Source organism: Geotrypetes seraphini, chromosome 8 (genome assembly GCF_902459505.1).
Source record: "Geotrypetes seraphini chromosome 8, aGeoSer1.1, whole genome shotgun sequence".
NCBI lineage: Eukaryota > Metazoa > Chordata > Amphibia > Gymnophiona > Dermophiidae > Geotrypetes > Geotrypetes seraphini.
Genome location: NC_047091.1, coordinates 96967384 through 96994562, shown reverse-complemented (window position 1 = coordinate 96994562; position 27179 = coordinate 96967384). Strand labels below are relative to the sequence as shown.

The 27179-nt window shown below is 43.0% G+C and overlaps 1 protein-coding gene across 3 annotated transcripts in view; it reads left to right on the top strand.

The window, feature by feature from the left end:
• CPAMD8 (C3 and PZP like alpha-2-macroglobulin domain containing 8) overlaps positions 1 to 27179 on the top strand; it is a 216235-nt gene that overhangs the window by 67834 nt on the left and 121222 nt on the right. For all 3 annotated transcript variants that reach the window (XM_033955244.1, XM_033955242.1, XM_033955245.1), the window contains exons 14-17: positions 8373 to 8550; positions 11552 to 11724; positions 17298 to 17447; positions 21319 to 21480. In XM_033955244.1, coding sequence (XP_033811135.1) covers positions 8373 to 8550; positions 11552 to 11724; positions 17298 to 17447; positions 21319 to 21480 — 663 coding nt within the window. The remainder of the gene's footprint in view (positions 1 to 8372; positions 8551 to 11551; positions 11725 to 17297; positions 17448 to 21318; positions 21481 to 27179) is intronic.

Genomic DNA, 27179 nt, shown 5'->3' with positions numbered 1-27179 from the left:
AGTTTGGTTAGACTCTCAAGGAAAGAAAATTAGCAGGTAAGCCTTCCTTTTCATCCACCAGACCAGTTTAGAACACCTGGAATGTAGCAAAGCAACCATCGAAGTGAATTGGGAAAATGAAATCCCTGCTGCAAAGACCCCCCACCATCAAAATCAACATTCTCTCTAGCATGCATTTCTAATTTATAGTGGCAGGCAAAAGAATGCAGGGAGGAGCAAATGGCCATTTGAAAATTATTAGCTGGAAAAAATATGCACAATTTCTGCATTAGGAGGTCACTGTAGTTGAATGAGTGCAAAAACCCTGTGGAGGAATCCAGCCCTTGAAATATAAGCTGTCGTTACTTTTTCCTTCAACCAACATATAATAGCTTTTGTGGCTGCTTTCCTTTCCTTTGCACCACTGAATAATACAAACGGTAACGTTTATGAAAAAAAATCATAGTCTATTATTAATATAACAGAGATAAGATCTAAAACATCCAAGTGGTATAGAGGATGAAAATCATCAGCCTGATCCTCTCGACGAAAGGAAGGCAAAGTAGCCACTTGATTAACCTGGAAAAGAAAAACCCACCTTCCAAAAAAAAAAAGGAAGGGAAAATTCTTTTCAATTTTGATATCCTTCTTGCTGAACAGATTGCCTCAAGGGATACCAACTTTTAAGATTTTTTAAGGATGCTTTCTTTAATGGCTGAAAAAGTGCAGATGAAAGTACCTGAGGAACCAAACTGAGACTCCACTCTCAGTGGAATATAACAGAGGACATAAATCTGCGACATCCTTAAATAAACAGATGGCATCTTGATGGGCCCTCAAAGAAACACTTTGTAAGTGACTCCACAAAGAATTCAGTACCATTCCTCGAACATTAAGGAAGCTAAGGCCAATCTTTAAGACTATCCTGAAGAAATATTAAAATTTCTACAGGTTCCACTGATTACATTACATTACATTAGTGATTTCTATTCTGTTCAAGGCGGATTAAATAAGATTTATCAGGAGTTACAAGAATTGTAACTTTACATAAGAATTGTCATAGGAATTACAAAGGAGTTATATAAGAATTGTCGGGAACTTGAGGCGATACATGTTGGGTAATTGGAAACATTTTAGATTTGAAAGGGGTAGTGGGTGTGTTGGAGGAGATTGGGAAGGAACTGGTTGTGTTAAATAGGTTTTATGTATTTTTTGAAGAGTAGGGTTTTAAGTTTCTTTTTTGAAGGTTTTGTAGTCTGTGGTCGAGGACAGCAGATTGGTGATTTGTCTTTCTAGTTTTGCTGCTTTGGAGATCATTAGATTGTCATATAGTTTTCTTCGTTTGACATTTTTGGTTGGTGGATGTGTGAATAGTGAGTGGGTTCTCCTGTGTCTGGTTGAGGTGGATTGAGTTAGTCGGTTGTTCCAGTAGGATGGGCTTTCTCCTAACAGACCTCACCGTAAACACCAGCGGAAGCTGAGGAAAGTCCCCTTCTCAGCAACAACTGACTCCCCCCACTTCCAAAAGGTCCAAGGTTTCTATCTTAATATCAGATCCATCCTATATAATAAAACGCTAGCCACGCATGCGCACTCAGACCTGCGTGATCTGTGATCCCTGATCCGTAGGTCCGTGGCTAAGGTGATGTGCGGTCTTGCCGGCTCTGGCTCCGTTTCCCTTCACGGGTTATTTGTACGTTCACCCGGCTCCCTTACACGTTACTGGCAAAAATTTCACAGTGGCGGGTGAAGGTTATTTGTATGTTCACCCGGCTCCCTTACACTTTACTGGCAAAAAGTTCACAGCGGAGGCGGTGGCTCCTCTCTCGAGTCTCTCTCGCAGACCGCAAGGTGATGTGCGGTCTTGCCGGCTCTGGCTCCCATAATTTCATACTCTGTAAGCCACATTAGGTGCCATAATTTTGAACGGGGACTTCAGCCCTAGGCGTGAGGAGTCGGGACTTAGGGGAAGGACAGCTGGCCCGGGAGAGCGAAGGAAGCCTCAGTGACCTGAACCCAAATTCACATCTCTGCTGCCACCCAGCAGTCAGATCATGGAACGAAGGCTCCAGCTACAGCCACAGATTGGCCAGACAGGAAGATGGCGTGGCTTCATGTCTGCATGCGCTACAGCAGGACTTGCAGAGCGTCGGCTGCCAAGAGGAGGACTTTGAGGCAAGGCGGCTGTCGGCGGAGGGCAGTCGCCGGACCAGGACGGTCTGCAGAGAGCGACTTGCTCCAGCTCGCGACGCCTTCAAAATTAAAAATAAATGGCCCCACACCGCCTCCCTGCTCGCGCAGACCTCCATCAAATAAAAACAGCACTACCGGCCGAAGTTTATTTTAGTTTAAAGCCGCTGCGGCGGCTCCTCTCATGAGCCACACCTGCGTCAGAGAAGGCTTCCGACGCAGGCAGCGATAGTGCGTGGAGCCGCCGCAGCGGCTTTAAACTAAAATAAACTTCGGCCGGTAGTGCTGTTTTTCTTTGATGGAGGTCTGCGCGAGCAGGGAGGAGGTGTGGGGCCAATTATTTTTTGCCCAATTTGCGGACAACAGGGACGACAGGTGCGTGCTTTTTACATCTCTTCAGCAGCCGAGGTATTTTTACACGTCGCAGGATTCAACATGTGTTAAAAAAAAAACCAAAACCTAACCAAGAACACCTGGGTGGGAGGGAGGAATACATGACCTAGGAGCCCCAGATTCTAAAAACCAACCACCAATTTGCTCTGGGGAGGGGGTGGGGAGACAGAAGGGGGCCACAGAGACATAATCAGGCATGGCACAACAGATAAATACAGGTAGGCAGGGGGCCAGGGAGAAAGATAGAGACACATACAGAAAGAAAGACAGAGGGCAAGGGAGAGAGACAGACATAAAGAAAGACAAACAGACAGGGGGCCAGAGAGACACATAGAAAAAACACAGACAGCCAGCATGCCAGCATCTAAGGAGAGAGAGAGAGAGAGAAAGAACCCCACCCCCCAGACAAACACTAGCCAAGGAGAGAGAAAGAAAGAATGACAGACGGGGCCAGAAGGAAAGACAGACATCTGTTCTAGCACCCGTTAATGTAACGGGCTTCAAGACTAGTTAGGAATAAGACAATATCCAACTGGTCAAAGACTGGCTCGAGGAGACTAACCCTGACTTCGTCCTTTTAACAGAAACATGGCTGATCGCTGACAATGACATCATCATACGTGAGTGCCTCCCACCTGGATTCAAAATCACTTCTCTACCCAGAAGCAGGGGAAGAGGGGGAGGACTAGCCGTCATTGTAAAAGACTCCTACGAATCCACCATCATAGCTTCGAATTCCTCAGTGGACATGGAAATCCTTTCCTGCAAACTCTGGTCAGACAAATTAGAAGAGGCCTTAATCATCACGCTATTTTACATTCCTCCCAAGAAATGGTTCATTGCCAAGGATATCTTCTTCGAATTCCTCCTTACAAACTCAACTGCGGGCCCTTACAACCTACTGACTGGTGACCTGAACAACCACTTAGAGAAGGTAGAGCAGGGCGACACCAAAGAGTTACTATCCTTTATCACTTCTCTCGACTTCCTTGTGCCAGCCCCCGATAGAATCCATCTAAAAGGACATCAACTAGATCTTGTTACCTTTTCTTCTAAAGCCCCAGCCCATCCCAAAATGCACTGGCACCAAACCACTTGGACCAACACCCTATGGTCGGACCATCGTTTATGCAATTTCCAATTCAACTGGCAAACCAAACGCTCCCCAACCAAACCCCTGGAGTAAAAAAGGATTAGGAAAATGATAGCCACCAGAGGCTTGGTAAACCCAGTGGAATTCTGGTCACATTACAACATCTCATCAGACTCAAACTCCCCCTCTATTGACACCTGGACCAATACGAGCACACAGATTCTTAACAAGATGGCCCCCATCAAACTAAGAAAAACGAGAAACCAAAACCTAGATGGCTGGTTTGACACCGAGCTAGGAACAGTGAAATGAGAATTACGAAAACTGGAAAGACAATGGCTGAAATCTGGTGATAACATAAAAAGAACAAACTGGAGACTAAAACTAAAAGAATACAAAAACTTATAACTACAAAATGCACAAATTTCTACTAAAAAAAAAATAGACTATCCCAACACCAACACCAAGATCCTATTTAAACTAGTTAACAATCTCTACGATATACAGGCCTTTTCATGCCACACCACAGACTCCCCACTTTCAGCAGATGTGCTGGCTGAATTTTTTAACAACAAAATCAATATCCTAAGATCCAACCAACCACCCTCCACAACCAACCATCTGAACTACCCAGTCGCCCAACACAAAAACGAACCCAGAGTAGACATGTACTGGAACAACTTTTCTATCCCTACCTGGAATCACTTCAGCAAATTCTTCTCAAAATACGTCGATTCGTACTGCAGATTAGACAGTTGCCCACCAATTGTCATGAAAGCTGCTCCAGTCACCTTCAAAGCCACATTATACGATTGGCTCTCCTCCCTATTACTGTCGGGTACATTTCCCGAGGAGTTAGGTCACATACTGATCACACCGATTGTAAAAAATCCCAAGGAATCTATCAAGCTGACATCTAACTACAGACCCATTACAAACATTCCCTTTTTTGTAAAGCTGATGGAAGGCTTGGTAAACCAGGATTTAGTAACACACCTGGATAAATTCAACATACTTCACGACAACCAATCAGGCTTTCGATCCGGGTTCAGCACGGAAACAGTTATTGCTTCATTACTGGATTCCCTCCTGAACCTACTCAGCCAAGGTTCCAGTGCATTAATCCTTCAACTTGACCTAAGTAGCGCCTTTGACTTAGTCAATCACACCATCCTAATTGACTGCTTGGAGACAATTGGTCTCTCAGGCAATGTACTAAAATGGTTCCAAGGCTTCTTGACCAAACGATCGTACCGAGTCTATAGCGACAATATTCAATCCTCCAGCTGGGTAAACCCATGCGGAGTTCCACAGGGTTCCCCCCTATCCCCCACTCTGTTCAACATTTACCTATCCCCATTGGCAAATCTATTGGAAAAATTAAAATCAAATTTTACATCTACACCGATGACATCATCATAGTCCTTCCCCTAACAAGCCTGACTCCCGAGACGAAGAATCATCTAGCATTAACTCTAAAACAAATAGAAACATGGATGACAAGAGTTCAAACTGAAACTCCACCCTGAAAAACCAAATTCTTCCTGGCAAGCCCAAATGACAAAATCAAAGATACTACAATAATCCTGAACGGACAGAACTTCCCCATTGTCGATACCATAAAAATCCTGGGAGTGACACTGGACTGCTATCTCACTCTAGATATGCTGTCAGAGCTACTGATCAAAAAAGGCTTCTCGACACTATGGAAATTAAGAACCATCAGAAAGTACTTCGACACAACATCATTCCGCTTACTGGTGCAATCCTCCATTTTAAACCTACTCGACTATTTCAATACCATCTACCTGGGGTCTCTCAAGAAAACCATTCAAAGACTCCGAATCATACAAAACTCAGCTGTGCGATTGATTTTTGGCATAAAGAAATGGGATCACATAACCCCCTTCTACCAAAAACTCCACTGGTTGCCCCTGGAGGCAAGAGTATTGTTCAAATTCGCATGCCTCTGTTTCAAATCCTTTCTCGGTTTGGCCCCTCTTTACCTGGTCTCCCACTTTAAACTAGACTGCTCCACCAGGCCTACATGCAGAATACGTATGTTCAGCCACCCTACAATAAAAACCTGCCAATACAAAAGATTCCTTGACAGAACGCTTGCCTTCCAAGCAAGTCTACAGAATGATTGGCTAAGCATCATCATCAAGCACTCCTCATCCTACCTCAACTTTAAAAAACTAGTCAAAACCAACCTGTTCAACCGATTTGTGACCAATGATTCCTAAAGTCTTCACTACTTATCCCACGCTGTATGACCAGCCCTTCTTATTGTAAACCGCCTCGACCTACTACTTATTGTAAACCCGCCCCTACAATGTAACCTTATTCTGTACAAATATTCATGTACTCAAAGACTTCATTGTTTTTTTTCGCTGAATGTCCAGCTCAAACTACTTTGGCTTTGGCGGTATTTAAACAATAAATTATTATTATTATTATTAATAATAGCTTTTAAAAGTAGGCAGTAGAATTTGAAGTGTATTCTTGCTTGTATTGGGAGCCAGTGTGAGTCGTGGTATGCTTCTGTGATGTGGTCAAATTTTTTCAATGAGTAGATGAGTCAAGGCTGTATTTTGTATTGTTTGTAATTGCTTTTTCATGGTCGCTGGGCAAGGGAGGTATAGTATGTTGCAGTAGTCAATTAGTCCAAGGATGAGAGATTGTACCAAAAGTTGGAATTGTTTCTTGTTGAAGAATTTTCGGATTTGTCTTAAGTTTCTCATAGTCGTGAATGATGCTTTTATTACTTTGTTGATTTGAGGTTGCATGGTACAGCCTCTGTCAATCAGTACTCCAAGAAGTTTTAGTGTGGGTTAAATGGGGTAAGAGATTGAGTTTATTGCTATGTTTGTTAAGGTTGGAGTTTGCTGTTTTCTAGGAGGATGAAATTTGTTTTGTCAGGGTTGAGTTTTAGTTTGTGTTCAGTCATCCATGTTGCTACTGTTTTGAGTGTTTTGTGTATTGTGCCTGTTATGATGGGTTCTGAGTGGGCGAAGGGGAGGAGAATGGTGATTTCATCTGCGTAGCTGTATGAGGTAATTCCATGTTTGTCTAGGCAGGAGCTGAGGGAGGCTATGAATAGTGTGGGAGATAGAGGTGATCCCTGGGGAACTCCGCAAGGGTTGGACCATGGTTCTGATTTTTCTTTAATTGTTTTAACCCTGTAGGTTCTGGATTGTAGGAAGCTTTTAAACCATGAGAGAACCTTGCCTGAGATTCCTATGGAGTCTAGTGTTTGTAGGAGGATGTTATGGTCTACCAGATCGAAGGCTGCAGAGAGGACGAGTTGTATGAGCATGATTTTCTTGTTGTGTCCGTTAGTGTTCCTAGTAGAGTCTCAGTGTTGTAGTTGGTTCTGAAGCCAGACTGTGTGGGGTGGAGTACGTTGTGGTTTTCTAGGTATGAGGTTAAGGTTTTGGCTACTAGGCCTTCCATCAGCTTGACGTACAATGGGATTGAGGCAATGGGTCTGTAGTTAGATGGTTGGTCTGTTGGTCCTTTGGGATCTTTTAGTATCGGAGTTATGATGATTACGCTGAGGTCTATTGGGAACTGTCCATCTATGAGTAGAGGTTGTATCCATTGTAGGAGCAGGGAGCGGAATAGTGTGCTCGAGGTTTTCAGTAAGTATGGGGGGCAGTGGTTGAGGTCGCAGGCTGCGTTACTGTATTTATTATATAGTTTGTTGAAGTCTGACCATTGTATGGGTGAGAAGCGGGCCCAGGTTCTGTCTGCTGCAACTGATTCTTTTTCTGGGGGGGAAGTGGTGTCTCTTCTACCTGAGTGGGCATTCCATTGAACGTGATTCTGATGTTTGCGATCTTGTTTTTGAAGTATGTGGCTAAGAGAGTGCCTGAGGGAGGGGGGGGAGTTGCTGTTGGCTAGGTAGGGTGTGGTGTCTGTGAGAACTTTTAGTAGCAGGAATAGCTTTTTTCTATCTTGGGGTCCTTCTCCTATTTGCTTTGAGTAGTAGGTCTTTCTTTTTTCTTTCAGTTTTTGTTTGTATTTTTGGTTCATTATTCTCCAAGCTGTTTTTGTGGATTCTTGGCTGCTTTTTCTCCATTTTCTTTCTAGTTGTCTGCATTGCCTTTTGAGTTGGAGTAGTTCGTTGTCGAACCACTTGTCTGATTTTCTGTGGAATTTGGTTTTGGGTTTTTCTGAGGCTAGTTCGTCCAGGGTTGCAGTACTTAGACGGTTCCATTGTGAGATGAAATCATTGGGTGTGTTATGTTGTCTGCTTTTGTCCAGAATATGGTGGAATCAATGTGTTTGCGTGAGTTGTACGTTGTTTTTTGAATCTTTGGGAAGGCTGTACCAAACCCAGACAGAAATAAATGGCTCTATTTGTGATTTATAAACAGTTGTACAGAATATTGCACCTTTTTAAACTTTAATAAAAAAGATTTAAATATAAAATCATAAGTATTTGAGGCTTGTGCAAATGTAGCATGCGGGGATGGGGACAGGGGCAGAACTCGTGGGGATGGGAACAAAGTTTGTCTCTGTGTCATTCTCTACCTCTTCCATCCTCCCCTAGTACTGGTTTAAAGCCTCCTATTAGGAACTGGGTTGCATGTTGCCTCTGACATTGGTGGTATCAATGGGCAGGTGCAACCGAGCTGTCTGCACAACTCCAATTGTATCCACAGGCTGCAAGTTAGCTGGTCTTAACTGCTTCCTTGTCTTATGTTCCCAGGCTGGGGAGGAGGCAAAGATCTTGCTGAAGTCAACTTGTCCTTGCGATTTTGTGCTACACTATGAGGTGGTGTCGCGTGGAAACATCGTGCTGTCGGGGTGGCAGCCTGGTAATGTCACACAGCAGAGGAGTAAAGATGCAGCAGTGACCTTTGATAAGAACCTGCCTCCTGAAACAGGTGACTCATGCAGAGGGCTCCTTAAATGACCAATTAGGTGTCCTGAACCTGAGAATTTGTTTCCTGTCTCATTTAGAATTAGCAGATACTTCCACATCCCTTAGAACAGGCTGATTTAGTCTGGTTTCCTGCCCCTCCATAATGGAGTAGATTTATGTAAGTGCACCAAAAGGTCAGGCACACCAAATATGGCCGCTAAGCACCAGTTCTGTAATGGCAATTCTGAGGGGCATGTCCTGCAGCCAGCCAGCGCCTCTGCTCCTTCACCTCACCTCTTCTTCTGCAGCACCCCCTTCCCCTCCACCCCTAACGGCGGTAATAGGAGGCTCAGGGCTATGGCTGGAGGACATCTGCGCATGCGTGGACATTGAGGTAATGACATCACCCATGCGCATGACATCATCGTGTTGACATCTGTGCAATTCTGGGTGCCCGCTAGCTGCAGCCCCAAGATTAGTGTGCCAGCAGCTTAAAAAGTTTACGCTTCTGGCATAGAGCATAAGTCGGCATACAGGGGCCTAATTTAACTTCAACACCAATACTACACCCCCAAGTCCGTATACCCGCATTATAGATATTATCAGTATTATAACAGGGACTCAGCAGCACCACTTACCACTCAAATTCTTTTAAAGTGGTATGATTTATGTGCCATCTCGTCGTTGGACCTTTAACTATATTTAATATTCCAAATTGGAGGAGAGTGTGGTGTAGTGGTTAGAGCTGCAGCCTCGGCACCCTGATGTAGTGGGTTCAATCCCTGCGCTGCTTCCTGTGACCCTGCCTTATCCACCTGAGCCAATGAGGGCCTTAGGCCTTGCCCAGGGTATCCTGGGATACACTGGGAGGGGCTTTAGGTGCCTGAGCCAATTAGGGCCTTAGGCCAGGATGCACTGGAAAGGGGAAGGCCTGCCATTTTGAAGAGGTTCAGGGTAGGGTAGGATTAGATAGGGATGGGGTGGGGGGGGCGGTGTTGTCCTGGCCCTGTGGCAAGAGGGGAGTGGGCATCCCTCCTGATGTTTTGGGGGTTGTTTTTTTTAATTTGGGGGTTGGGATGGAGCCCGGGAGGGGGGTCTCAGGCTGGGATCCTGGCACAATGGGGAGGCCATGGACAGCTGGGGGATATCAGAGGCATGGAGGAAAGGAGGGAAAGGAAAGCAATTGAAACTTATGTACAGGGAGGTAGGGGTCTCTTTTTTTTAAATTGGGGGTGGGGGTTCTGAGCTTTCAAGCCTTACTTTCCTGTCAGTGCCTGAGCCAATAAGCACTCAAGCACTGACAAGAAGTAAATCTCCAACAGCTCAGACCCTGCCGTTAAAATTTTGTCCATAAAAAGTGGGAAAAAAGTTTAGAGCGTTACACGGATTGCTCATTATAATACTAATGAGGTCCTTGTGATGAATTTGCATAGGATTCTCCGTGGCTAGAAAATCAGTAGCAGCCACAGAGAAGCCTTTTAGAGCATTAGCAGAAGAGTTTCCTTGCAAGTAAGACTGGTTAAAACAAGTTTTATTTGCAAGAAAACCTTTTGTGCATCTGGGCCTGAGTTAGGTGCGCAAGTGGCACCATCACTTTGGGCGTGCAACTTTATAGAATCTGGGCGTATACGTATAAAGATGTTTTAGTTTTTCTTGGGGGCAGATTCTCATGGATGCAGTGGGTTAAAACTGGATTACCTGGTGCAGATTGATCAGTGCTGCAGTCATTCCGTGGATCAAGAAAACACCCTGCCAAAATACACCAAACCAACAAAAACATTTTAAGCCAGTTTTGTTGTATTTTGTGTAGTTTTTAACAATCATTTCCCACCATCAAGCCCCAAACATTTGGACGTCTAGAGGCTTGTTTGTGTACCACCAGAGAGTGGAAATATGCATTATGATACTGATGGGAGCAGTGGTAAAGGCCCCCAAGCAAAATATTGAAGAAAGCCCCCAGAGCAGGGGAGATCTGCCTCAGAAGATATGGGAGCAGCTATGTGCCCAATCCTTTCAAGGCTCCCTCCCCTCCCTTCTCTGCAGGGGCTTCATGGGTGGAATTTACACCACGGCATGGGAGTACATATTTCTTATTTCATTTTAATGTAAAAACCACAGAGTGAAGCTTACCAGCACCATGGGGGGTGGATAGGAAGTCTCACGTGGTTTTGTTTATGTATTTTATTTTACTGGGGTGAATCAAGGGTGAATTCCATCTGCATCTAGTTACAGCTGTTTTTGTCCAGAGACTTTTTCCCCCCCCTCCTGTGAGCTATTTTGCTGAGCCGAACTGGTAGAAGCTTTTTGGGGAAACCTGCTTTCTGATGCCTGCTGTCTTGAAAGCTGCCCCTGCTAGCCCATTGTATATATTTTTAAAATTTTTATAGCAGGTAAAGTTCACATGCCCCAAACATTTAAAAATAGTTTTTAATTGTAACTGGGTGTGGGTTTCTTTTTCTTTTTGTCTTTGTTTCACCTATTTGTTCTTTGCTCACACATTTTTTTTCATTAATAGCCTGAGCGATTTACTTTAGATAGGCATTTTCCTGTCCTCAGAGGGCTTTGAATCTAAGTAGCCTGAGGCAATGGAAGTGAAATGATTTGCCCAAAGTCACAAGGAACATTAGCAGGATTTGAGCCCTTGTTTCTTTAGTGCTTAAGTAGAGAATGACACGGTGACAGAATTTGGCACTGTCCCAGCTTATAACTGCTGGAAACCATCCCGTGTCATTCTTTAGTGTCTATCTCGACTTCAGTCCTTCTACATCAGCATTCTTCAATGCAAAGCTTGAGGATCAGTGGTTGTGCCCATTCATACTCTGATTCTTCCCTCTCTTTTTGAAGATTGACATGGGGATGGTTTCCCACAATTATCCACGGGGACAGTGACAAATTCTGTCACCGTGTCATTCTCTCTGCAGAAGTAACTGTAAGGCTGCATCTTATGATCATTTGCACTTCTAGAATTCTCTGCACAGGTTTCACTAATTTCTCCTGTCTTGAACAATCCTGTTTTTCACAAGCTTCAACAAAGCTGCAGTCCAGAGACACGGAAACATGTGTAACGTCCCTACATTTTGTTGTGACTCACAATATGGGCCCCCTGAGTCGTCTCTTGGTTTACTACATCCGTGAGAATGGAGAAGGGGTCACGGATAGTGTGCAGCTGAGCGTGAACACCTCCTTTGAAAACCAGGTACCGTATGAACTGAAGAATTTGTGTTCTTACCAAAGATACAAATTCTCAGCTAGTCAGGATCCAGGATTCAGAATGTAATAGTAATGTGGAATGAGGATTTAAACTAAACCTAAACTAAAACTTAGTTTTATAGACCGAGTCATCAACCAAGAGGAGCTCGATTTGGTTTACAATAATGTAAAACATAATACATAAATTTGACAAGAAAAGTTAGACTGAAATAGTTAATTTCTAAAATGTTTAGCAAACAAAAAAGTTTTCAGAACTTTCCGGAATAAAGCAAAAGAACCTAAACTTCTTAATGTAAGCGGTAAAGCATTCCAGAATTCAGTTAATTTAAAAGCAAAAGAATAACTAAATCTCTTAAAAGTTCTGTTTTTACCACTGAGAGAGGGAAATGTAAGTTTTAATTTTAGCCGAGACAATTTCATGTTAGATTCAGCCAAGACATTTATCTGTGTGATGCTTTAGAAAATAATAAAACAAGGTTTTTATCTTTGTGAAAATTGCCAAGACACAAATTGTAATTGAGAAAATGGTAATGGATGGGGTTTTGGTTAAGTACAAGGTGTTAAAAAGGGGGGGGGGGGATAAAGATCTCAGAAACCTGCTTGGTGACGGGGAATAAACTAAGTCTGACAAAGTTCCATGTTTCATTCATTGATCCTGAAAAGCCTCCCCCTTCCTTTTTTTTATTCTATTTCTTTTATATTTATTATGATTCTTTCTTCTTTATAATATACATTTTAATAAAATCTTCTCCACTGAGTCTTCTATGTGAACCCTTGAGAAAGCCAGCAATTCTGGCAAAACGGTCCCGTCGGGCTGTGGCTGCCTGCAACATTTGAGATAAGTAAATTTTGAAGATACATTGAACAGTAATTCACACAAATATAGTTTAAAGAGAAGACTCAGTGGAGAAGATGTTATAAAAATTAATATTAAAAGAGAGAATTATTACAAATATAAAAGAAATGGAATAAAAAAGGAAGGAGGAGGTTTTTCAGGATCAATGAATGAAACGTGGAACCTCATCTTGGCTGAGGTTTATTGCCCGTCATCAAGCAGGTTTCTGAGATCATTTTCCTCCCCCCCCCTTTTTTTTTTTTTTTTTTTTAAAAACACCTTATGCTTTGAACAGAGGGATCTTTATGTTATTTTGGAGTTGTTCCAGTGGGTCTCACTTACCATCTTTATTGTGTATATCAGTTTTGGTAAGTACCACAGAATGGCAAAAAGAGAGAGCAGACATGCTTAAGGAGCCCAATCTCATGCACTGGTGCTCTGTTCCCCGGCAACCTGGATATCTTCGTTTTCCTTCCTCTTCTCGCACAGCTTGGCATCTCGCACTTTCTCCACTGCTCATCGCCTGCTGCCCTGGTCCTTCAACCTTGTTTGCAGTGATGCAGTGTCCCATCTATTTTGACACTACTTCTGGCTTTTGGGTCAGGATGTGGCAGAAGAAAGATGCCGGGTCAGTTGGCAATCATGTCTCTGTAGCACTAATGGCCACAATTAAGAGAAGTGGAGGTGGAGAGAAACAGAGATGCTGGGCCATGGGAGTAGGGGAAGGAAAGTGAGAGAGTTGGGGGGGAGGAGAAAGGAAAGGATGCTAGATGAAGGTGGAAGGAAGAGCTGCTAAGAAGGGGGAGGAGAAAGGAAAGGAAGAGATGCTAAGATTTACAGAGAAAAAAGAAAGAGGGAGAGGTTCTGGACCTTCAAAGGGGAGACAGAACAGGAGTGATTAAAGAGAGGAACGCAAGCTGGACCTGTGTGGGGAGGGGCAGAGGGAGAGATACTGGCCTGGGGGGGTGGAGAGGGAAGGAAAAGAGAAGAAAAGATACTAGTACATGAGGGGGGCATAAGGATATAGGCAAGTTATATTGGACAGGACAAGAATAGGGAAACAGAGAAGGGAGATGTTCAACAAGGCAAGGGCACAAGGATGATGTTGGATAGACTAGATACGGATGCAGAGAGAAGTTGGATGGTGGACATGAAGAGAAAAGAAGTGTGAAGGGGACTCTGGCAAGATAGTTAAGAGAAGGCAGAGAAAGGCAGAATCCAGAGACTGGGACAACACCATTTAAAAAAATAAAATGACCAGACGACAAAGGTAGAAAAATAATTGTATTTTCTATTCATTGATTAGAATATATCAGTTTTTTGGAATGTACATCTGCCAGAACTGGGTCTAGACATGACTGGAGCCCATGAGAAAACCCTCATTCACTGGCTTTCAATCTTGCAGTGGTAAATCTCCAGTTTTGGGATGGGCTACCCTTGGTGTCTCTGAGAGAGAGACCTTGAGCAATATTACAGTATTTCTCAGCTCTGCAGTATAATTTCCCCTCTCAGCAGACAAGATGTCAGCTTTTTTTTTCTTGTACCATTATCACACCAAAACTGATCAGAGTCTCTAATTAGAGAATGACATGGGGACAATTTTGTCCCTGTACCCACGGAAACTCATTTTCACGTTCCGTCCCAGCAAGTTCTTTCCCTGTCCCTGCCCCATTCCTGTAAGCTCTGTCCTCATCTACACAAGGCTCGAACACTTTAAAATCATAAGTGTTTTGAGGCTTGTGCGGTTAAGGCAGAGCTTGCAGGAATGGGACAGGGAAATTGAGTTCCCATGGGGACCAATTTGTCCCTGTGTGTGTCTCTCTTCCTGTGTCTGACCTTCAAAGGCAGCACTCTCAGCAGAACCAGTTGTCACCCACCTGCAGTATTTTGAATGTTTCAATCATGTCCCCTCTCAGTCTCCTCTTTTCAAGGGAGAAGAGGCCCAATTTCTCCAATCTCTAACTGTACGGCAACTTCTCCATCCCCTTAACCATTTTAGTGGCTCTTCTCTGGACCCTTTCGAGTAGTACCGTGTCCTTTTTCATGTATGGCGACCAATGCTGGATGCAGTACTCCAGGTGAGGGTGCACCATGGCCCGGTACAGCGGCATGATAACTTTCTCCGATCTGTTCCCCTTCTTTATCATTTCTAGCATTCTGTTCGCCCTTTTCGCTGCCGCCATGCATTGCGTGGACAGCTTCATCAACTTATCGATCAGAACTCCCAAGTCTCTTTCCTGGGAGGTCTCTCCAAGTACTGCACCGGACATCCTGTATTTGTGCATGAGACTTTTGTTACCGACATTCATCACTTTACACTTATCCACGTTGAACCTCATTTGCCATGTTGATGCCCATTTCTCGAGCTTGATTATGACATGTTGCAGATCTTCACAATCCCCCTGTGTCTTCACTACTCTGAATAACTTTGTATCGCCTGCAAATTTAATCACCTCGCTCGTCGTACCAATGTCCAGATCGTTTATAAAGATGTTGAAGAGCATGGGTCCGAGCACGGGTCAAAGCACCGAGCCCTGAGGTACCCCACTGGTGACGCTCTTCAACCCCATTAATTAAAAACTCTGCAGAGACTTACACTCCCATTTCATCTTCCAATGGTATAGGACCAATCAATAAGAACTCTTAGGGGTTGATCTCCAACGCAGATAAGCACTTTTGAATTATTTCTTACCTGCATAAATGTTGGTGAGAGGGCTACACAGAAGCACTAATTCGAAAGTGCCACTGACTATTTTCTCTGAATGCCTCGGCTATCTGAAGAGTGCTGGAGTGGTCTATGAGTGTGGAGCCTGCACAGACTCAGGTTGACAATAAAGTTGTCCTTACTTTAGCAGGATAACTTTCTGGTTAACAGTCCGAATATCATTGCTAATCGGATAGCACAATCATTCAGAGCTCACTCCAGATATTAAGCATTAGCTTCTATCTGAATACTTCCACTAAACATTCAGATTTATTTTAGCCGCTGTGGCTGGCATTTAGAAAAACTGATAGCCGTAGTCTCAATTTTGGGCTAAGGTTCGGATCAAGAAGTTTGCCAGCTGTGATGAAAATCTAATCTCTCAATTTTATTCAGATCCTAGGAAAGAGCATCCATTATTTGGGTGTCAGCCCTTCGTTCCCTTGTATTGCCTTTCTTTAATTACTTCTGTGGTCATATGAACCACTTTCTAGTAATACCACGGGCTTTCTTTGTGCCTGGCTGGTGGCCTTATTTCTTTAGCAAAATATCATAAGGAAGGCTGGCTCTGTGACTCAGGACCAGGATTTGATTTCCTTGCCTGGATCAGCTGGGATGGGGGGGCAGGAAGGAGAGGAGGGGATTTCTTTGTAGCAACACTAGCTGGATGTAGAATGTAAAGCAGCAGAGGAAATAAACCATGAAAAAGGGGAAAATTAATTGTCATAATCCAAAAGAGGTTCTTATGTTCTAAGTTCTAAAAGCGCAGAAGAAACCTGCCAACTCCCCAAGAATAAAAAAGGAATGTCTTAAAGGATTATCTGTTTGCCCTTGAAGTATCATATATACACATGCTTCCTTTACTGTCCCTACTAAATAGTGTATGTTTATACCTTAATTTCTGTGGAAATAAAGTACAGAACTCAAATTGGGGTTGCTTTTATTATGACATCACTGTGAACAGGTTGAGCAGTCATCACCCATCACTTCATCACTCCCAGGCACTTCTGGTCTTCTTTTTGTTCTTCTACAAGGGTCTTCTCCACACTTCACTGACACACAGCTAAAAATATGACCAGATTCCTCCAAACACTTCCCTGGTCTCTCTGGCTGCCATAGATCACTCCAGCCTCCGCTGGTCCTTCTGGTCACCACCGATTACTTCTGATCAGTTTGGTCAATACCAGTCATCCCTGGATATTCTAATAGGTAGTCCCTTCTGGTCACCATAGTCACTCACTCTGGGGCCAGTACCAGTCACTCTGGTTGTTGGCCTTCTGGGTCCCACTGGTCCTGGACACCACTGGTCCTTCTGGATGCCAGCCTCTCTGGTCCCTCTTGGTCAATCTGATTCCTCTGCTGGTCACCACCAGTCTTCCCCACCCAGCCACTGTCAGCTAGGACTCCACCGGTATACTGGTCTCTCCACGGACCCTCTGATCACCAGTCACTCCCTGAGGACTCTCCTGAGGTCCCTCAGGCACTGAGGACCCTCCCAAATCCCTCAGATATTCTCACTGAAGACTCTCCCAATCACTCAGTCTCTCTCCACCAGGCCCTCTGCAGGTCATTAAGCTTGACTCTTCTTGGTTACCCCAAGCTCTACCGGACAGGCAGGTCTAAGTCAGGCTTACTGAAGGTTGGGCCAAAGCCCATCATTCCTCCCCTCGAGGGTCGCCCAAGCTCCTAAAGGAGCTCTTGTTTTCCCCAGCTCTCTGAGCTGCGTCAGCACCCTTTTCCACTCAGGGTGAATGGACAGTTCCTAGGACCCTTTGCAGGAGCTTTTATATAAATGAGCTCCATTACCACTGCTGAGGCTTCCCTCTGCTGGCCAGTGACAGGATCTTCATCCTGTCACAATCGCATATTGTCTGACATCATAAGAGGAAAGCTGGCTGACCATTGGTCTGAGAGCAGGCATCTTTGCAGCCAGAAAGCTTATTCATATGGTGTAGCTTGTGTTACAGTTACCTGGATGCTGCACTTAGGACATTCATTCTTTTGTGTTTTTAACACTTTGCAGGTTTCGGTTACACTTTCCTCCAGTGAAGCAAGACCAGGAGAGCTGATTGACATGAGGGTAAAGGCTGCTAAGGGATCCTGCGTATGTATTGCTACAGTAGATAAGAGTGTGTATCTCCTCGGGAAGGATTTTCAGCTTACCCCTGAAAAGGTGAGGGAAGTTACTGGTTATGGAAAAGATAAATCTGTGGTAAGTTCAGGGCTCATATGATATTTATAAATAAATCTAATAGAGGTTCACAATCCTTTATCTGAAATGCTTGGGACCAGAGACATTTTGGATTTTAGAATTTTTTTTTGTTTTGTTTTTGGAATGGTATCACCAGTGGCTGTAGCAATTCATATTTGTCAACTGCCACAGTCTTCTCTCTGCTGCCTCCTGCCTTTCTGACATCACTTCCTCTTTCTTTGTGGTTGGATATGACAGAGAGAAGCGTTTGGGGCCACGGCAGGCAACAAATATGAATTGCTGCAGCCACGGCAACACTTCGGAGGTACACCAGTATGAGGCAAGATGAAAAAAAACTGAACTACTATCAGCATAGAGTAATGTAATGTAATTTTATTTCTTATATACCGCGAAGTCTTTAAAGTGACTTTGGGACTTTACATACTAAAAATAAGCTTTTTTTGAACAAATTAGTAATGTAGCAATGTTACAAAAATTTTATTATTTATGAAGCTTTTTGGTTTTTAGAATTTCGGATAAAGAATCTTGTACCTGTAATATATTATAACAACAAGATTTTATGTGAGTGTTTTTCTGTGTAAAACATGGTTTGACTCTTGTGCCACCTTTTCTGCAGGTAAATGTGGGTGGAGTTAGGTGAGGGGAAGGAAGAGTTTGGTATACTAGAGAGGAAGAGGTTATAAATGGGTGGGTTGATGGGTGTGTGTGTGTGTGTGGAAATCAACAGGTAGTTAAAAATGAAAACTCATTGTGTCAGGTCTCAACCCTGGTTCTGATTTGAGCTGGAAGTGCAAAGGAATAAGAGGAAAACTGAGTTCAGAACTATGTTTATTAAAGTTTAAAACAAGCTAACAGAAAATGTTGTTCACAGCCATTAATAAGACATGGCTTGAGTCCCCATACATCGACAAAAGAGAGTACAGTACTCCCCAGAAATTTGCAGGGTTTGCGTTCCAGGAGCACCTGCGAATTTTGAAAAACCGCGATAATTGGATGTGGTTTAGGAGTGGGGATCAGAGGCGGGAGAGGGCTGTAGAGGTGGCTGCGGCAGCTGCTGTGAGTGCCGATGTGGGCGGTGGTGCTTGCGGCTTTGACGCGGGCCGGGATTTCTGGTTTGGCAAAGCGGATCGGAAGCAGGAGGATGCGCACGGTGGTGTCCCGGGTTGCGGAAGAGGCGGACGGAGGATATTTTTGCGGAGGGAAAAATCCCGTGAACGACTGGTGCCGCGAACACTGAACCGTGAATTTGCAAGGGAGTACTGTACAGGTAAGATAAATATAGGGCTCCTTTTATCAAGGCACGCTACGGGGGTTAGCGCGTCAGACATTTCATCACGCGCTAACCCCTGCGGCAGCCTAAAATCCTAACGCCTCGTCAATAGAGGCGTTAGGTACTAGGGTGGCAGGCGGTTTAACGCGCCTTTGTAAAAGGATCCCATAGTGTGGACATGCTGGATGATATATCAAGTCGAGTTAGTTTTACAGTTTGCCAGAACAAAATAATCCCCAAAGTTCCCAAATCCATTAAAATAAAATAAGCCCCAAAGTTCCCAAATCCATTTAATTGTCTATTGTACAGGCCCTTCTTTTTGGCTATTCTAGCTTCGTATTTGTAGATTAAACATAATTTATTTGCATTTTGGCAGAATTTGTTATCTTTCCATTCATATAATATAGATTTCAATGCAACTGCCATCAGAATATCAAAGAGTTCTTACTTTCATCAGATGGTGATGATTTTTGTGAACAGGTTGATCTGAAGAAGAAAATTTATGAGTTGTAATAGCCCCAGTTAATACTTCTGTAAATTCTTTATATCTCTTTATTTATAAATATATAGGGCTGGTTAAACCATTAAGTAGAGTTAGGGGGCTATTAGGGCAGCATGGTCTTTGGGATGGCAAAGAGCAATTACAATCAATGACAAATTTAAAAAATCTATCAACCCTAATTTTTACCTACAGAAGGATGAGTATTTTCCAAATTGTCTTTTACGTAGGGAAATTACCTTTAGTATGTGTAATGAAATGTAATCATTTATGTTTTATATTTATTTGTATTTATAGACCACTATTCGCTATAGCATCATAGCGATTTACAAAAAGAAAAACAAAAAAGAAAAGAACTCCATTATCATAAGGAAAGAGAAAGAATAACAAACTTACCCCCACCCCCTTTTTACAAAACCGTGATAGCGGTTTTTAATGCAGGCCAGTGCGCTAAATGCTCTGCTCCCGATGCTCATAGGAATTCTTTGAGTGTTGGGAGCACTGGCCTGCGCTAAAAACCGCTATCATGGTTTTGTAAAAAAAAAGGGGGGAGGGGTCAAAAAGTAACAATTAAAAATGCAAAATATGAAATACAATATAAAAGCTGCAACTGGAGAATCCCTCCTGAAATTTCAATTCAGCGTGATGCTAATTATCCCTTAGAGTGAAATTCTATCTACGGAAATGCTAAACCAAAAAGATAAGTTTTCAATAGGCTTCTAAATTTAATATAAGAAGATTCATTATGTAGCTGTATTGGAAGAGAATTCCATAGATAAGATGCAGAAGCAAAAAAGACAGAATTAGGTGTGGAAGTCAGTCTTGCCAAATAAACTGAAGGCAGGGACAATAGATGAGTGTTAGAGGAACGTAGATTTCAAACTGGTCTATATGGTACCAGGAGTTTGCTAAATAATCAGGCTGTCCTGACTGTAATCCTTTAAAGGTTAAAGTCAAAGCTTTATGCATTAGTTGAAATTTTATTGTAAGCCAATGGGATTCTTTCAAAAGTTGAGTCATGTGATCATATCTACGGGCATTAGTTAACATCCTAACAGCAATATTTTGCACTGTTTGTAACTCTTAAGATCTATTTTTGGAAGACCGGTATAGGTGATGTTACAATAATCCAACTTTGAAATAATGTCCAGTTATATTTTTACAAAATCGTTCTAGGAGAGGTTATGACAAGTAATCATGATTGATGAGATTAATTGGGCGGGGGGGGGTGGTACACAAGGCTGAAGGGTCGCTTAGGTTATCCAATTCCAAGATATATGTAATCCTGATAGAGATCGTTGAAATCCCTGTAAAAAAACAACAAAAAACCCAACAAAATCCCCGAGACATGTTCTTAATGTATAGATCTATCAGAGTACCACATGCCCATTTGCTAAGAGGACTGTCAGATTTCCTCACTGATCAGAGATATCTCTCTTTTATAGACCAAGAAATGTAGATCTCAACATGGCTACTAAAATGGTTGTTGGTCTTTGTCATAATGAGTATGGGGACAGACCTAAAAATCACAATATATATACTTTGGAGGAAAAGCGGGAGAAGGGAGATATGAGAGAGATTTAAATACCTACATGGCATAAATGCGCAAGAGGCGAGTCTCTCATTTGAAAGGAAGCTCTGGAGTGAGAGGGCATTAAGTTAAGAGGTGATAGGCTCAGGAGTGGGTGATAGATGCATGGAATAGTCTAGTTTCCTGGGGGGGGTGGTAGAGACAAAGACTGTGTCTGAATTCAAAAAAGACTGGTACAGAATCTCTTAGGGAGAGGAATAGATAGTGGATGCTGTGGATAAGCAGACTGGATGGGCCATTTGGCTTTATCTGCCATTATGTTCCTATATCTTAATTTCTTGTTAGTTGCCTGTACATTTAAGAGTTCCATGGGAATGATGTAATGACATCGGAGGTGAGGGCTTATCAGTTGAACAATTTTAATATTTGAATATCATCAATGTGTTTTTATAACTAACCAGAACTTTTGCCTTTTATTCCCCTTCCTCTATGCCAATCCCTCCCCTCCCCCATTCTTCCTGGTCCCACATAGGTTTTTCAAGAACTTTCAGAGTATGATGTATCTGATGCCTTTGGGCTTACGAAGGAAGATGAGCACTTCTGGTGGCTTGGCCTTTCATCTCGAAGACATAGGCGCTCTTCCATGTTTTCCTGGCACTGGGATATCTCCAAGGATGCCCGCTTTGCTTTTACTGTAAGAAAGGATGTGTTTTTCCATTATGTGTTTTTTTAGGGCCTGATTCACTTAGGGTTTTCTTGCATTCTGTGGTAAATGAACCCTAATGAATAACCCTAATAATGGCTGTGATAATTGGGTCCTGGATGCACAAATGCAAACAGGCATTTGCCTAAGGCAGGGGTGTCCAATGTCGGTCCTCGAGGGCCGCAGTCCAGTCGGGTTTTCAGGATTTCCTCCATGAATATGCATGAGATCTATTTGCGTGCACTGCTTTCAATGCATATTCATTGGGGAAATCCTGAAAACCTGACTGGATTGCGGCCCTCGAGGACCGACATTGGACACCCCTGACCTAAGGTCATGGAAATTGTTGACAAATAAGGGTATCTTGGCCTATACAGTAGCTTATCCAGTTGTTCTTTTGCCATCACAGATTGTTTTACCAACTCCCCTCTCCCAACATGTATACTTTCTTTTTTTATTATTATTATTCCTTATTGATTTTCAAAACTTAAATAATGCAATACAACAAATGTAACATATAATAATACAATAAAAGCACATTCAACTTACACATGTTCTTAATCCCCCCATCCTCCCACTCACCCACCCATCCAATGTTTACTCAATAAAACACAAAAACATAGATTAACGCAAAAAAAACCATACCCTATTTTCATTAATGATATTTTCCCATCCATTCACTCTCCCTCAAATGTAAGTACCCTAAGACAAAACTAAGGCAGAAAATAATCCCCCCATCCTTCCCTGGATATATACCTAAATAAATAAAAAAACTGACTCACATCAATAATCAATTATAAAGAGGTAACATAAGATGTCAGTGGACCCCATACCAATTTAAATATATTGCCATGACCCAAATTATCAGCATTTATCTTTTCAAATCTATAACTGGAACAAAGACTTGCCAACCAGAATGAAAAATTTAAACAATCGTAATTCTTCTAGTTTCGGGTGATCATCTGGATGGCTATCCCAGTCATTATCAGGAAAAGACGGCCTTTATATTGATCAATAAGGGGCTTAACGTAATATTGTATCACAAATGACTACCTCATACGTTAGTGGAATTGATTAATCCAAAATGTTATTAATTCTACCCCATATTGACCTCCAAAAGTTAAGTATCAAAGGACAATAGAACAACAGATGATCCAGTGTCCCAATATCTAAATGACAGTGCCAGCATCTATTAGACTTGGAACTATCTAACTTATGCAACCTAACAGGGGTCCAAAAAGATCTATATAACAGAAAAAAAAAAACCATGTTTGTCTCATAGATGCTGACGCTGTCCATTTCATCCTCCAAGTCCAAATTTGTGGCCAGCGAGATGCAGAAATATACTGCTTTATCTCAGTGCCCCAAATGTCATGAAGAGCATTTTTTTTTTTTTTTTAAAATTCAAGAACTCAGATATCAATTTATACCACCCGGCAATCTGATGTCCTAACGAATCTATCTGGAAGGAAAGGATCTGCAGACTATAATAATTTTTTAGATTTCGCCAATCAGGGAACCTCTTCTGAGTGGCTTGCTTCAACTGCAACCACCTATAGTTTTGAGAGTTGGCTATACCAAATTTTTGTTCTATCATATATAACAAGCCTTTTTTTCAAATTAGCAGCATCCTGGAGGTATCTGATGTGCTTAAACTCATTTTAGAGGGGGGGGGGAAAGGACTTTAATATAGTAGCAGATCCCTTTCTAAACAAGATTTTTTCTTCTCTCCAAGATAGGGTTGACCCGATCAAGGGAATCCCTCTGCTTTGTGACACGCAGGGGATTCTAAATGTATGGCATATACACCATCCATATAATCAAGATTATAAACCTCACATCCTCACCAAATGCATTCCAGATTAGATTATATTTTAACAGATAATGGCCTATTTTCTAAGGTGGAAGAAGCAATTATTAGACTTACTATGATCTCTGATCATGCCTTTATGTGGATTACATTAAATTTGGGGACTACCCAAAATACGTCTAGATCAGTGATCTCAAACTCAAAGCCTTTGCAGGGCCACATTTTGGATTTGTCGGTACTTGGAGGACCTAAAAAAAAAAAAAGTTAATGTCTTATTAAAGAAATGACAATTTTGCATGAGGTAAAACTCTTGTTAAATCTTTCCTTTTGACTAAGTTTTAATAATACTGTAATTTATAGCTAAAGTTTCAAGTTTATTATGTTTTTATATACCTCCTATCAAGGTTATCTAAGCGGTTTTACAATCAGGTACTTGAGTATTTTTCCCTCTGTCCCGATGGACTCACAATCTATCTAACGTACCTGGGGCTATGGAGGACTGAGTGACTTGCCCAGGGTCACAAGGAGCAGCACAGGGTTTGAACCCACAACCCCAGGGTGCTGAGGCTGTAGTTCCAACAGATGATCAAGAAACTATTTTATTTTACTTTTGTGATTATGAGAAACATACCGAGGACCTCAAAATAGGACCTGGTGGGTCGCATGTGGCCCCCGGGCCGCGTGTTTGAGACCACTGGTCTAGATGTTTGACCTTTTCCTTTAGATTTATATAAAGATACTAAATTTGAGGAATATATATGAGGGTTCTTCAAAAAGTTTATGCACTTTCGTACTTTCATGGGCTCAACCAAAAACATTCTTTTCTGATGGCATTAAGAAGTTAGGATGCTGGGAAAAATGTATTGCAAAACAGGGTGATCATGTGTAAAATTGATGTACACTTCTCCCTCCAAATTCATGGGTTTAGTAATCACGGATTAGGTTTTTCGTTGTTTTTTGCCCTGGACCTCCCCCTAGTTTTTATGGGTGAATCACTGCATCCTGGACCTTCCCATACCTTTACCTGGTGGTCTAGCGGTGATGTGTGGCAGAAGCGATCTTCCTACACTCCTGCCTTGTGCACAGCCGTCATAAAAAATGGCTGCCATGAGTTCCTGTTGTAGTCTTGCGAGACCAAGGGAACTCATGGCAGCCATTTTTGATGCTGGCTCCGCATGGGGCAGGAGCGTAGGAAGATCGCTTCTGCCCTGCATCACCACTAGACCACCAGGTAAGGTTTGGGGAGGTCTGAGACGCAGGAGGGAGGCGGGGATGGGTCAGAATCAGCCCTAAAAGTTATTCCCGGGTTTTCAATATTCGCAGGCTGGCTCTGCCCCTAACCTCCTTATATAAGGAGGGAGAAGTGTAATTTGCTTTTGAGATATTTAATAAATAATGTTTAAAAAAATAAAAGTGCGGAAACCTTTTGAGGATACCTCATATGTAGAAAGTGGGCAGATTACAAATGCTTTAACTTGCAAAACGCTACTGATGAAATTTTATTTTGGTATGCTGCAGTAGTCATAATAGAAAATCTAGAGACAGAGATATTAAAGCTGGCGAAACAGTTGGTACAATTGCATAGACAATGCGTGTCGCTTCCAACATCTTCCATTTGAACCCAGTTGCTAGCCACTCAAGTCACTCTTAATGAGCTCATTCATTAATGTTTTGGATGTCTGAAAACTGGCATTTAGACATCCGTATTGCATGAATGTCCAAATCCCAATTTTAGAAAGGAAGGATATGGACGTTTAACACTACAGTATATCCATATGTCAAGGGAGCATGTTTTAGGCAGGCCTAGGGAGGCCCTAAATATGATCATCCAACTCTGATAACGGAAGAGAAAGGGACATCTATGTCTAAAATGCTGGACATTGTTATTTAGAACTGGTACTTGGCATGTCCAGGCTGCAGAAAGGTGCACTGATTGAGCAGCAGTTTTGGGATATGAACATTTACTTACATTTAAAAAGAGGACAGAAGTCAAGCTTTTAATTAATGGATTGTTTTTGACATGTGGCTTTTGGGCCTAAAGTTATCAAGCATTAGGGAGATAGAACCTCATTTGTTATTGAGACAGACATGGGAAGCCACTGCTTGCCCTGGATCAGTAGCATGGAATGTTGCTACTCTTTGGGTTTTTGCCAGGTACTGGTGACTCAATAAGGCTATTCTTATATTCTTATTGTGAATTATCTGCCATAAGGCCCTTGAAAAATGACTTTGTGGGAGATCACGTGCACTGACCATTACTAAATGATTCCTTTAATATTTTAATACTAGTCTTTAAGCCCGTTACATTAATGGGTGCTAGAGATATCTGTCTATCTGGGTTTTTTCTTTCTCTCTCTTTGGATGCTGTCTGTCTGTCATTCGTTCTGTGTCTCTCCCTGGCCCACTGCCTATCTGTAATTCTCTGTTGCGCCATGCTTGCCTGTATCTCCGTGGCCCCCTTCTGTGTCCCTCCTTCCTAGAGCAAGGCATGATTGTTTTGTGCCCCCAGCACACTCCTCTCCCCCAGCATCCCCCTTTCCCTCTCCCCTTGTTGTGCCATGCCTGCGTGCTCCGTGGCCCCCTTCTGTTCCCCCCTCAATGATTGCTGTCTGCCCGCAGCACATACCTCCCCCAAAGCAGCCCTCTTTCCCTCTCCCCTGGTCCCCTGTTCTACCATGCCTGCGTGCTCTGTGGCCCCTTCTCCCCAAAGCAGCCCCCTTTCCCTCTCCCCCTGGTCCCCTGTTGTGCAATGCCTGCCTATTCTGTGGCCCCCTTCCGTTTCCACCCCCCTCCCATTCTTACCCTCCCTCCAAGCCTCCAACTGGAGCTGGTCCTCTCGACCCAGATCGTCGTGCAGCAGGCCCGGCGTCTTGCCCTGGTACCCGGTGCCTCACTGTCTTTCAGCCTTTGTCCCACCCCTCCCCTGAAGCCAGCCTGCCTGCGTCCCGCCTGTGCCCAAGCCTCTTTCAGCCTTTGTCCCACCCCTCCACTGAAGCCAGCCTGCCTGTGTCCCTCCTGTGCCCAAGCCTGGCCTACCTGCTGGCGATACTTCCTCCCCCCAGTCCACTGCCACTTGCTGCCCGTCGCAAGCGCCGAATCCCCCCGTGGAGACAAAACTTTTTTGTGCTTCTCGCCTTGGGAGGACAGTTGAACCGGGAGGGAGGAATCGCTGGCACACGCGCCTCCAGCTAGCGCAGGCGCCGTGAGGACTGACACAGAAGCACACCTCAGAGCGCCAGGAGTCACAAAGTTTGCACAGTGCATGCGCGCTCTAGGGTTTTATTATTATAGATGTACAAGATATTTTATTATTTTTTAGATGTATTAATCTATTTTATGTACTTTTGCATTTTGTGTGATTTTTCTCCTCACAGTTTCTTGGACAGAAGCAATCAAATGTTTAATAATGTAATTTCCAATGCAACAGGAGCAGAGATCCTAAACTAATGGATAGTCACTCTGAAACCGTGAGTTTCCTTTCAGGAGCTGCCAATAATCTTCTTGCATCTCCACCTCTCCTCCCAGAGGGCTGTGTTGTAGACCCTTAGTTTTCACTTCTGCAAACAAGTTGAGAAGTTGTCTTCTGATCTGCTCTGATTTCTTTTTTTTAATTTTTCGAGTACTTTCTTCACAAATTGTGAGGCTTTTGTGCTGCAGTTTCCCAGTGTTCCTGGACATATCAGACTCCCACCCCTGGTTAAGCAAGTGGATCAGTGGAGATTGGGATCTCAGTCTATCTTCTTAAGGTCTGGCTGACAGCCCAAAGAAACTAAACTAAAGCTTAAGTTTATATACCACATCCTCTCTATAAAGATAGAGCTTGGCATGGTTTACAGGAACTTTAAAATAAGGAAAAAAAACTGCACTGGCAGCTTAAGCA